The sequence below is a fragment of the Camelus dromedarius genome, chromosome 9 (assembly GCF_036321535.1).
Source record: "Camelus dromedarius isolate mCamDro1 chromosome 9, mCamDro1.pat, whole genome shotgun sequence".
NCBI classification, from domain to species: domain Eukaryota; kingdom Metazoa; phylum Chordata; class Mammalia; order Artiodactyla; family Camelidae; genus Camelus; species Camelus dromedarius.
This window is the reverse complement of record NC_087444.1, coordinates 24,679,753-24,693,346: the sequence shown is the minus strand read 5'-3', so window position 1 is coordinate 24,693,346 and position 13,594 is coordinate 24,679,753. Positions and strand designations below refer to the sequence as shown.

Genomic DNA, 13,594 nt, shown 5'->3' with positions numbered 1-13,594 from the left:
AATAATAACTGTTAAGGAACATACCAAGACGGAGAGAGAACATTCGGGAGTGTAATAGGACGGAATCCCGTGGGGGATGTGCTGACCATGGGGCAGAGCAGCAGCAATTAGCACCGGGCAAATCCCAGTGTAATTCTTGCTCCTGCTCAAGTAATCACCAGGAAGGTCAGATGTTAGTCTCACTGCCTTATGTGGGCTGAAAACTGTCACAAGCAATTTCTCCTAAGAGTTCTGGGGTCCCAGCGGGACTGTCACGGGCAGGAAGGCACAGCCAGCTGCTGCTTCCCAGTTTACTGCCTTCTCATCAGGATCCTGTTAGGCTGGTCTTCCTGCCTCCTTCTCACCTCTGACCTCATCTTTCACTCCTCCTTCTATTCTGAAATTGCATGGGGTTCAGCGCTCCACAAAAGATATCAAATGGTTCTTCTGCCCTCAGAGAAGATCTAAATTGTGTCTACAAATGCCAAAGGCAAATATTTTGCTTTGCTAATTTCCAATGCCCTTGCTCCCAGTGCCCATGCTATGCAGAGGGTTTAAAGAAAAAAGAAATGTATATATCCCTTTAAGTCTCAGTGCATATGAAATAGTTTGAATCAGGAAACACGTACCATCTCTGGCATCCATAGGAAGTCTTGATATGATTATCAAAAGTGTCACATCCCCATCTATTTTCACTTAAAAGAGTAAGAGAATGGTGGCATAAAAACAAGCCCAATTATCCCTAAATTCAGCAGCATGTTTTCATGACTTAGCAACTTATGCAAAGTACGTTAGAGTCTGTCAGTGAAAAATGATGTGGGTTACCGAGAAGACACTGATAAAGCCCCAAGCATAACAGCTATAAAATTAAAATGGAATCGACTAAGATAATGATTTTTCATAGGCTCAGATAGATCATGTTCCAACCTGTCTTTTCCTTCAGTCTCCGATATAATAGATGTTCTGATAACTCCAGCTGATACAAAATTGAAATACAGTGCAGAGAACTTTTAGATTGATTAAAAGAAATACAAATGTTATTCCGCCCTATAGTGAAATGACCCCTGAACTACTAGGTACCAACAGCCCCCGAACTGGGAGTGGTAGGGGATCTGAACTTCAAGAAGATGCCTCGCTTTATGGCCTTTCTCTTTTTGTAAATCAACCAAGACTGCATGGGGGATGTAGTAAGATTATTTAGATTAATTCTACTTAGAAGATGCTAGTTTGGATAAAATCAAGCTATCAGTTATGACAGCAACCCAATTAAGCCAGTTTAACACCCTTATCTCAGCTGTTCTAGTAATTGAGGAAGAAAAATAAACTGAAGGCCCAGCCATCATTCCTCATTACTTTAAGTACCAGTAAAATATCAGTCACGTTGAAAATACTAGCTACAATTTTGTCACTGACAAAATGGCCCCATAAAAGAACTCTTGAGATCTTGGAGACAGAAAGACTGTGATCAGAGCCATTTGTAGGCAACAAGTACACTCCAGAGAGATACTGGGGGCCTACGCTCTGCTGCCCCTCGCAGTGAGCCAGCTCCCCAGCTGAGCTGGGCCACCATGGGCGTGAGACTTGCACTCATGCAGCCTCTTTCCCCGCTTGCATAGTGAGGCTGACCTGGCCACCTGCCCTGCTGAGTTGTTACAGGGACTGGACATCATGACTGCAAAATTCCCAGTGGCTCTTCAACCCCTGATAAATATTTAAGTCAACCAACTTGAGCTGAGTTACGGAGTGGTTTTTCTCAGCTTCTCATTACAGAATCATCAGGGTCTGAAGCAAACTATGAAATGCCATCTGATGACCACCCTGGTGGTGGTGGGCTGAGCGTTTTTCTAGAGAAGGGAGAGGCTGTAAGAGCCCTCCACTCGGAGTAGGGCTGTAATCAGCAAATTAGCCAGAAAATGCTGCCCTCGCCTGGGCATCAGTTCATGGAGCTGGCTTCCGTCTGACTGGGGAGACTTCAGCCAACCTTCAACTACCTGACAGCAGGACACGTCCACATTAACTAACCAAAGCAACCATTTTAAACATGATGTTTTTAAACATTCATTGGGAGGAAAAAAAACTGATTTGGGCATTAAGATACTATCTGCATTGCCCATCTGTGAGTTCAGTTCATCCTGCCAAGGCATCTCTTAGCTGGTCCTCCTCTGTATTCCCTCTTCCCCACCTTGGGAAATGGTATCACCATCTGCCCAGTCTCCAAGCTAGAACCCCATCCTGGCTGATGCGCCTCCCCCATCACTCCCAATCCAGTTCTCACTGTCTGTTCAGCCTCCTGAATTCAGCCTCTGATCCTGCACCCCAGTGCCCTCACCTAAGCCCACGTTGTCAGTCCCCACTACCGCACTGGCATCCCAGCTGGTCCTCCTGTGCCCTCTCTCCTCACTCGAGTCCACTCCTTTCTCTGCCTCCCACATCCCTGCTTTTACCAAAGCCACCCTCCTGCTTAAAAGTCTCTGCACTCCTTCCCACCAAATGGCCACACTTTTTCCTCCTCCTGGAGCAACCTTCTCCTGCTACACAGTCTTCTCATTTCCAGTCATCCATCAGGAAGCCTTCTGCTCTATCCCCAGGCAGTTAATTATTCCATGCCACAAGCTCCCATGACACTTTATCCTCACGTCCCTTCCTGCACTTACAGCGCTATGCTGCATCTGTTTACATCTCTGTTCCTGACACACCGTTAGTGTTTCAAGAACAGGCACCCTGTATGGTTGGCTTTTGTGCATATCCAACCAGGCACAAGGCAGAATCCCAATAAATGACTATTGACTGAATGAATAAAATGAAACTGTCATGTTTCAACATGGCCTTCAAGTCAACTCATTCCCTATTTTTGCTTTTTCTTTAAAGTCTGTAAAACAGAAACAAAAAAGCCAAAAGGTTGATTTTTTTCTTAAACAGTTCAGGTTTCAGATTATTTCTCCTCCAGAAGACTTTTTGAGTCTGAATTATGTGAAGAATTGCCTCAGTCCTACATCAAGTATTACACACAGAAACCTGGCATTGTATTTTACAAATCTATTTTCTGCCAGGTTTTTGGTTGGTTTACTATTACATGTTTTCAAGGTAGAAAATGAAATTGTCAAGATCTCTACTCACAAAGCAATAGGGGAAAAAATGCTTATGAATTAAAAAGCAACAAGATTCTTGGCTTACAAGGCACACGCCCAAAAAATGATCTGTAAAATACCAGTCCTCAAAAGCTATAATAAATAGAACACGGAGATGAACAAAACAATACAAAGGGTAACCATACACAGAAGAACCCTGCTTCACTCCCACTTGGAGCAAAGGCAAAGGTAACTTGGAGCCCTGTTGCCAGGAAACAGAAGGTCTGGAATTTACTTGCTCACAGCTGCTTAGTGAAGGTTCAGATGCCCAGCAATGGCTGAGGGAAGTTGTGGGGAGATTGCCCTGCCCCCCACCATGCATCTTGCCCCTACAAACAAGCCTCAAAATCTCATAGGGATGGCCAGCCTTCGCTCACAATTGATCTGTGATTCGTCTTGAATTGGCCCACCCTCCTAATTTTCCTCCCAGAGTTCGGGCCTCAAGCTTCCTTGAGACACCAGCTGAGGTCTCCCTCCTTGTGCCAGGTGTGGGCTCCCTGCTCTGAGCCACAGTTCCACAGACCCCATGCCACGTACCCCCTTGTTTATCTCCTCGCTGGGGTAAGGGAGGACTCGAATAGTCAGTATTCTCAGCATAGAAGGAAATGGAGATGGAACCGTGTGTGATGACGTGTATGGAAAGAGCAATACATCCTTAGCTTTTTCAAATCAGCCTAAATTTAAAACTCTACCAGGGACCTATTTACTATAAACCAGAACGGAGAATAGCCCTGCTGCTCGGAGGCCCTGGAACTCAGAATTGAGCTTCCTGTCTTTCCCTCCTCTCGCTCTCTCTCTTTCTGCATTTTGTTCTTCATGTAGGCACCTCCACTTTGCACGCTATTCCTCATCCAAAACCACCTGCACTCATGATTCCCAAGGTAAGAGATGCTACACGCCACTAGGCCAATGCTAGAAAAATCTACTACTTTCTTGTACTTCTCAGGACTAGCTCCCAAAACTTCTTGCTGAGATTCACCTCTCTGCACACAGAGGCAGCCCATCCAACTGTGGAAAGACCAGGGACCCTATTCTTCCAAGGGGACTGTCTCAAAGAGACGCATTTGGAGTCTTACCTTACTAGTCTAGGGACCTTGTAGCACGTGAAAATCTGTCCCTTGTAGGCAGATGTTCATAGCAGCATTGTTCATAAGGGACAAAATGTAGAAAGAAGCGAAATATCCATTAGCTAGTGAATGGATGTACAAAACATGGTCGATCAATGGGATGGAATATTATTCAGCAAATAAAAATGAATGGGTTACTGATTTACGCTATAATATGGATAAACTTCAAAAACATCATACTAAGTGAAAGAAGCCAGGCATAAAAGGCTATATGTTATATGACTCCATTTCTAGAAATGTCCAGAAAACAAAAATCTTTGGAGAAAGAAAGCAGATTAGTGGTGGCCTGGGACTGGAAGTAGGTGCAAATGGGCCCGAGGTTTATTTGGAAGGGTGATGGAAATGTGCTAAAATTAGAAGCAGTGGTAACTGCACAATGCTGTAAATTTACAAAACATCAATTTGCTGTAAAAATAAAGAGAGAAAAGAAAGTAGAACTGGAAAAAATATTTTTAAATCCCTGTATAACTTTTGAGTTTACATCCTTTCTGTTTCTGATTATTATAGTAATCATGGTTTTTATAAAGGGATTGAAAAGAGAAAAAGTGTTCTTTCAATGTTAATTACCTGGAGAGATAATCACTATTTAAGTTTGGGTATGTTTCTTTCTAATCTTTTTCCTAACAATATATATGTATTTGTTTTTGTCCCTTACTGACAAGATATATATAGGAAGGCTTCATATGCTTGGAGTTTTGCTCAAATTGAGGCTTTTTTCTGATTGAAATAGAAAATCCATGATGGGGGCACAGTCCCAGCCATGCTCTGGTTCTGATGTTTGGTTATGCAGCGTAGTCCCTTGGGAGCTCAGGGTTGCTGATGGAAGGAGTAGGGGTGGTGAGGGATTCTGGCTGAGTGCTGGGAATTCCTAGAAACTTTAGTATTACCTGGGCCCATGGAACTGTTGGAGCCAAAAGGGCTTGTGAAGAACTATTACAGTTTGAATCACATTTCAGTTTTGGATGCTGATTTTTCTCCATCCTATGCAGATAAACTGGGAGAGGCTTTCCCTAAGGATTTTGAGAATCCAGTCTTGACCCTATCAACCAAAAACAAAAAAACAAGCTCACTTTACTTGAACTTCTGAAAGAGACATCACCACCCTGGTCTGAGAATAACACATGAGGAATTGAAGACAGTATAATTAAGTTCACAAAAGGCCGATTTTTATGGCCATATTTCAAGTACTCAGAATGCCTTCTCATCCACTCTACCATGTGACTTCACTTCCTATTATATTCAGAGTGAAAAAAAAAACTATGGTGGATTCCTCTGAGATATTCAATTAGTTCAATAAGAAGAGAAAAATAATTTTTCTGTAAAGAAATTGAACCAAATGACTAAAGCTGACAGTGAAAAACCAACTTCAAAGTAATCACGCCTTTCCTTTGAGTTCTTGCTCTAACAGAAGTTGACGGTCTGTCACATTAGAAACACCCATCCTTCTGATGATTAATTACACTCGTGTTCCTATTTTAGCAGATATTTATTTGCATGTTTATCCTGGAACTGTCTTTGGGTGTTGATCTGTTTATATTTCCACCAGCCCCAGAACAGAATATCTGTTCTCACTGCCTTGTGAATCACTGATCAGCTTCCTTCAAGCTGGTTTCTTCCCCATGAATGGAAACCATCCCCCAGGAAAGTCACCAGTAACATTCTCCTTGCAAAAGCCATTGCTTCTCTTGACTCCTTATCCTTTTGGGAATCATAACATGTTTAACGTTTGATCACTGCCTCCTCCTCTAATTCATCTCCCCTACATCTTCTGTAAACTATCACCTCCTCGTTCAACTTTTAATCTGCTCTTTGGGGTTTCCTTGGTCTCCACCGCTCTGTCATTCCACACTTTCACCTTGGGTAACCTAATTTGCTAGGAAGTTTTCAACAGCATCTCTGCTGACAACTCCCCAGTAGCTAACTGAGCCCTGGCATGTCTCCCGAGTTCTGAGCACTTCTTTGCGGGTGTGCTGAATTTGAGGGCCTCTTGGCACAATCAAAGCTGGGTCCTTCCATTCCCACTACCTTCTACTCTTCTTCTGGCCTAATCACCAAAACGAGACATTTCTTACCTGTTCAAAATACCCATCATGACTCAGTCTATTGCCGGTTCACCGTCTCCAATGCGCAGCACCTCCTGTCAACCCCACTGTGTGTTTCTACCAGTAAGTCAGATCAGATTGTTCCACTGCCTTTCTGAAAACCTCCAGCGGCTTTGTGCAATCCGGAGCGTCAGTACAAGCAACTAGTTGTGACAGTTAAGGCCCCTATGCCTGATCAGACACCTCCAGCCTCACCCCGTGGCCATCCCTCCAACCGCTCTGCAGTAGGAACAGCCCCCTAGTGGTGCCTGATGACCTGAGATGCACACGTCCACACGAGCCAGGAGGGAAGGCTTGAGCCACAGCCAACCCAAGTGTTGGCAGAATGTCTCATGAGCTTCCCAGAACTGTGGGCCCAGGAGGCTTGTGAGGAGCCACTACAGTCCATTTTCCACCCACCTCCCAATGCCCCGGGGAGGCTGTCACAGTTTCTCATCACCTTCCCAGTTCCGGCAGGGGACCAGGCTTCCTGCCCACCCTCATCGGCTGCAGCTGCAGCTGTAAAACTGCTGACAAGCAGCTTAAACTGGGCTCCCCAGCAACAGGACGTCCCTTCATCCATGTTGCAGTCATACACCCCATTTGTTTTGGCATCACCTGCCAAGAGCCACCTTCACCAACTCGTCCCTTTAGTGACTGTGTAACTAACAAACTGCCTGAATCTACAAAGGACTCACTGTTTCTTTAACAACAGACTCCATCAGACCTTGCCTTGCCCTTGACCCCATACCTCGAGCTCAGATATTCAGCCCCTTCTAACCCCCACGTGGTTCATAACTTAACTTCAAACTGATTGTGTGTTTCAACAAATAAACATAGTATGAGATAAAAATAAACTTAATCTTGGAAATCTGATTAAGTGCAAACGAGGATAGGAGAAAACAAAATGGACCCAGACATTAGTTTAGTCCTAGTGTGTAAAATGACGGTACCGTCATTTCAGAGGTACATCACATCCTTTTTGAAACAAGGCAAATCCATGCACTTACTATTTGTGGCTTGCAAATTTGGCTCTACCTTTTCTCACAGAGAATTAGAAACTGTTAATGAATGGTTTGTCCCAAGAGCAAACCTCTAATGCACAGGTGATTAAAAATGAATGTAGAGGAAGTTAAATAAAGCCACGCTGAGTCTCATTAAGATTAAACACCCTTTTCTTTAAGTGAAAGACATTCTTGCATGGGTGATTATAAGGATGTCTTAAAATAATGTTCCCTACAATGAAAAGCATTTCCGGAATTACAGAAAATATTGAAAAAGCAAGGCTTTAAAAATAAGGCCCAAAGATTATATTATGGTTGCTCAAACTGCCCCAGGTACCAGTTAGTGATTTTATTTCTCATGGCTGACCTGCCTTTCTAAATCTGTCCTGTGCTCCCACCTAGCCATGCCAGCCCCCAGGGGCACCATCAGCCCTCCCAGGTGTACAGCAAAGTGATTCCGTTATGCATATACATACCTATATATTTTCTTTTCAGATTCTTTTCCATTTTATGTTATTAGAAGAAACTGAATATAGTTCCCTGTGCTTTACAGTAGCTCCTTGTTGTTTATCTATTTTATATTCAGTCGTGTGTATACGTTAATCCCAGACTTCTAATTTATCCCTCCCCTCCTTTCCCCCTTGGTAACCATAGTTTATTTTCTATGCTCCCAGACCCTCTTTTTTACCTACAAAAGGAAACACTAAATGAGCTCTTTCTCTCTTGGTCAGCCTCCCAGTTAGTATAGAGCTATTCCAAAAGGAACACAGTCTCCTCTCACCAAATCTCCAGCCTCTCCATACCACTAATATATGCATACTTGGATATTTAGATTAAAAGGTTTAATTCAATAAGCAAGGAAAAGTTCTATTTGTCATCTCCGTTCTTTAAGTGACTTTCAATTTGCTGGTATGACTTGTATTTTTTTTTAAGAATCTTTGGAAGAAAACATTTACTGAGGTATCACTGACATACAATAAACCAATTATATGTAAGTGTACAATTTGGCAAGATTTAACACATGTTTAAAGCCATGCCATCCCCACCACACTCTCTCCTCCTTCCTGCTAGTTGTCCCTCTTCCTGTCCCTCCCTCCCGCTTCCCTGGGCAACCAGGGATCTGCCTGGTATCACCTTAGATTAATTTGCATTTCCTAGAATTTTACATTTGACTTATGTGTTTAAAGCTTAGTATGCCAAAGGTAAAGCCTGAAGAACTTCAATCAAAAGTCTAATGTATGATAAAAAGCTTTTAAACCACTAAACTCTAGACAAATATGGAAGGTATTCCTCTTTTGTCCTGTTTGAAACCTGGTAACAATAGCAAAGGTGTCAGAAAAGTGCTCTGGAAAAGTACTCTTGCATCAGCCCAGCTGTGTGCTGACATCTCCCCCCTTTCGCTGTAGGCAACCCTCCTGCTACCGGCACTGGGACTTTGCTGATCACTCTGGAAGACGTGAATGACAACGCTCCCTTCATCTACCCCACGGTGGCCGAGGTCTGTGACGACGCCAAAAACCTCAGCGTGGTCATTTTGGGAGCATCAGATAAGGACCTTCACCCTAATACAGATCCTTTCAAATTTGAAATCCATAAACAAACTGTTCCTGATAAAGTCTGGAAGATCTCCAAGATCAACAGTAAGTCCCCGAACAGTCTCTCGTGGTTCTTGGGCTCGGAAGCCTAGATTCCCTGGTATGGTTTCTCTTCCCAGACTCCTCTCCTGCTCTCTCATGCATCCTCATGTGATTTATTTCAAGTTATTCTCGCATTACAAATACTGACAATTTTCCCATCAGCACATGAATACAATATGTAAAAATATTGCATCTTAGTTCCTTAAAAATGCAAATATGAGAGTTTTCTCTTTTGCTTCCTCTCTTATCATTTTGAAGAGATTTCCTGTGCTATGCCGGCTTGTTTTCTCAGAAGACCAGTATAAGGGCCTTCCAAAAATGTTAACCTCTCATCCTCCGTCTTCCATTTTGTGCTGCTGGTCTCCTCCAAACTGACGCAGCCTTTATAATGACCTTGGTTTTTACTTTTGACTTTGATATCTTCTTCCGTCTGTCCTGTCCCTCATTTATGAAATTTGCCATCAATGTCCCTTTTGGTTACCAGTCCATCCACATGGACAGGTGGAATTTAAAACTTGGCCCAACATTCATCATCTGCCTTATTAAGATGGAAACATCAATGTATTGAATTATGAAGGATCCCTGTATCACCTCCCCTCCTCACCTGCCTCCCCTTGGCAAATGGGAACTCGATACTAAAATACCTCACCTTGCAATAAAGCCCAAAACCAGAACTCACACATTATATACACTTTGCCATCAATAGCAAATTCATCCTGCAACTGACCCAGCCAGGGCCAGGCTCCCTCTTCTTACTTCAGTGGTTGAGTTTCTGAGAGGGGTGGGGAATTACCCATTTCATTAAGTTTTGAAAATATACTGTACGATTGTGCATAAAATTTTCTATTAAAAAATCTCATCTGCATTGTTATGGCCTTATCTCATATCTCATTTTATTAGTGCTTTTCTCTTGTTATTGATTCTATTTGCCTGTTTGTCTATTTTATTGCTTCTTAAAGAATGAATTCTGTTACACTGATTATTTTTAATTAAAACAGCCCGTCCCTTGTTGGAGGGAGTTAGTGTTTTATTTGCTAGTTTTTGTGGCTGGAGCTGATTTGAATAGTCATCCCCAACTCCTTCCCACTGGAACTTTCTCACTTAAGAGTCTCCCCTCCACTTGAGGGGGATCGGAGAATGTTCCTTGGATTAATCTGCCGTCTCACTGTGGTAGCATCCACGTTTGTTATTTCTGCCCTTGTCACCTTCTGGTTCGGATAATACTTTATCTATTTTTGTTTTCATATCATCACACTCTTTTCCCTCCTGGTTTTATGAAATAGATAATATGCTGTCTAAGTTATTTTTCTTGTCCCCCAATTTTTTTCTGAATACTTAGCATTATTTATGCCCAGAAAGGGGCAGTTTTTTTTTTTTAATCTTAATCATTTGAGTAACTGAAAGGAAAATAGCCTGAGGCTAATAGCAGTGGCCAGGTGGCGTGGCCACTTCTGAGTGCTGCCCAGTGGCCAGGGTAATGACAGATGTCCCCACCAAACATGGGCTTAAACATCCAGTCTCCGTGTTGTGCATTGTGCTGTGGATTTCCACCCACATCTCAGGGTATGGGCTGAGGTCTGATAAAGACTAGACTGTAGAACCCATCCCCATGGCAACCCCCCCAGCGAGGGGGCAGTCTGCCCACCTTAAGAGTGAGTGGATTTTTGTTGTTCCTGTTCCAAGAATGTATTTTGATTATTTGAATTTGGATTCTTATATAAAAGCACTCTGAGCTGATAATTTTTTTCTTTTTTTTCCAGCTTTACTGATACATATATAATTGACAAATAAAAATTATATTTACTTAAGATGTACAACGTGATAATTTGAGAGTGGATTTTTACATTATTTCCTCTAGATGTTGAATGTGATCTTTGTGAAGATGGCTTTATCCTTAAATTTGCAGGGAGGAGTCCTTGGTACTCAATCATCTTCACAAAAGTGAATCCCCTTGAAATTGATTGATTATAATAGCCATGAACCATGGAACTCCTTGATGATGGAAATGTTTTATCTTGCGCTGTCTGATATGGTAGCCATCAGCCATGCGGGGCTGCCAGATACCTTAGATGTGGCTACTACAAGTGAAGAACTGAATTTGAATTTTTATTTGATGTTAATGGATTTAAATGTAAACACTCTCATAGTCAAATGAACGCACTGCCTGTTTCGTGTGCATTTAGTCGCCAACACCCCACTCTTTTCTTTGGAAAGGTCTGAACCTCTCTCATCAAGGCCCTCCTTGTCTTCATAGATACGCATGCCCTGGTGAGCCTTCTTCAAAATCTCAATAAAGCAAACTACCACCTGCCCATCATGGTGACAGATTCAGGGAAACCACCCATGACGAACATCACAGACCTCAGGATACAAGTGTGCTCCTGCAAGAATTCCAAAGTGGACTGCAACGCGGCAGGGGCCCCGCACTTCAGCGCAGCTGCGGTCCTGCTCCTCTCCCTCTTCAGCTTAGCCAGTAAGTTGGCCAAGCTGCAGTGTGTGCAATGTGAAAACGTAATCAAAGCCACTGTCTTTCCGTATATCTCTCCAAAAATCAATCCCAGAAGAAGTGTTCATTTTCAGTTGATGTCTGTGTAATGGAGAGTGTTATGTGTAAAAGTGCTCCAACTGATGTTGAAAGGCATCTTCACATCCCCCTGCCCACCAGTCTGGGGAACTGTGCAAAGGCACTCGATGCTGTCCTACAGCCCAGGTGGTGAGAAAACTTTCTACAGACGCCCCGAACTTGAGCTCATATGAATGTGTCCAGATTGGTTAACTGGTCTACCAGGGCCCTGTGTGTCTCTCCACCTTGTGCAGAATAATTTTTAGCAGAGTTAAAGTAGATACCATACCTTTTTAAGAAGAGTCATGAGGATGCATGGATGGAGGCTGAGGCCATAGGAAAAGAGATAAATGCATAATGCACACATTTTTTCACTTACTGGTAGTAATGACTATAACATAATGAAGCGTTATTTTAAACAAAAGAATTATTATGCCGAGTTTTATAGTTATCAGCACAAAATGAATAGATACATGTATCAAACATTTCCTATTTGAATGGAATAGGGGTCCATTTTATAGATTATGGAATACTAGTCCAATTTTAACTTTAGCAGTTACTCACATATAGCTAATGCCATTCAAAAGCCTTTTGGTCTTAGTATTTTCATTTTGAGAAAGTTATTGGTGGGAATTCTGAATTCCTGAGGCTGAGAAATTGATGATTAGAAAATAAAGAACAGAAGTTATTCTATCCTGTTAATAGTGGTGAGTGGAGTCAACAGGAAAGCACACGTTCCAACATTAGACACTTACTGCGTGTAAAGCTCTGTGCTGAGCCAGCGTCCTGTGGGTAGAGCTAAGGAGGATGCCTTACAATGAGAAATGTCTCATTGGATGGATGGATGGATGGATGGACAGATGAATGGGAGGGAGGGAGGAAATATACATTCCTCTCTCTCATTCTTGTATTCTTTTCTTCTTTCTATTTTTCTTTCTTCTTCCTTTTTTTCTTTCTTCTTCCTTCCTTTATCTTCAGGAAACAAAATATTACAGATGAAGCTGAAATCCCCTGTCTTCCTCTCCCCAGCTTCACTGCCTGTTCTCTCTCCCTAGAGACAATAGCTACCATGAGCTGGAGTGTGTGTGGACATTGTTTTATCCTGTCACTACACACACACCCCCCATATAGGTCTATGTTATGCAGTCTGTAAAACTTGATGTCATCCATATTATATTGAGCCTGATGTTCTGCAACTGGCTTCTCTTCATTTCTACATTACATATCCAAGCTCCATCTACGTTACTCCAGCTCAGGGGTCAGCAGACTTTTTCTGTCAATGGCCAGATGGCAAATATTTTGGGCTCTGTGGGTCCCATCAGGTCTCTGTCACATATTTTTATGGCTTTTTTGTTTCTGTCTTTTATGTTTTACCAGCCATTAAAAGTGTCAAAAGCATTCTTAGTTCAAGAGCCACATAAAGGCACTGTGGCCCACCAGCCAGTGACCCCAGCACTGGTTGATTCATTTTAACTGCTAGAGAGCTTCCCATCCTAGGAATATGGTGCAGTGGATCCCGTCAACAGACACATGTGGATTATCTAGTGTGCTGCTCTGACCAACACTATTGCACTAAACCTCTGGAATCTGTTTCCCACCAGCTTCTCAAATGAGCACTAGACAGTGAGCCCAGTGCTGGGTCTGGGTTCTGGAACCCACTGGAACTCACATGTAGCAGTCTGGATAAAGTAAAAGGCTGTACTTCCTGGGTGATTGTACAGAAATAAAAATTCTATGTATGTGTGTGTACATATGTGTATTATACGTGCACGTGTGTGTGTGTGTGTGTACACAGAGAGAGAGAAGATAACTGAGTAGCCACTCACATAGACCCTCTATAAACCCAAACACAACAGCAAATCCTGACTCTCAATGACTCCCTTTGAAGAACCAAGGCCCCGCAGGACCTGCTCACTTATCAGCCACTCTAGACTGCCAGCGAGTTTTTCTCCTGATTGATGAAATACAGATTCCCAGGCCCAACCAACCTGTGGGACCAACATCCCAGGTGACAGTGGCCTCCAGCACCCAGACCTAGCATTTGTATATTTTTACACAATATTTTTTTATAATCA

The 13,594-nt window shown here is 42.7% G+C and overlaps 1 protein-coding gene across 2 annotated transcripts in view; it reads left to right on the top strand.

Annotated features, from left to right (window-relative positions):
• The window catches only part of CDH13 (cadherin 13), a 1,287,194-nt gene that overhangs the window by 1,267,929 nt on the left and 5,671 nt on the right, over positions 1–13,594 (top strand). For both annotated transcript variants that reach the window (XM_064488932.1, XM_010980492.3), the window contains 2 exons: positions 8,726–8,959; positions 11,211–11,429. In XM_064488932.1, coding sequence (XP_064345002.1) covers positions 8,726–8,959; positions 11,211–11,429 — 453 coding nt within the window. The remainder of the gene's footprint in view (positions 1–8,725; positions 8,960–11,210; positions 11,430–13,594) is intronic.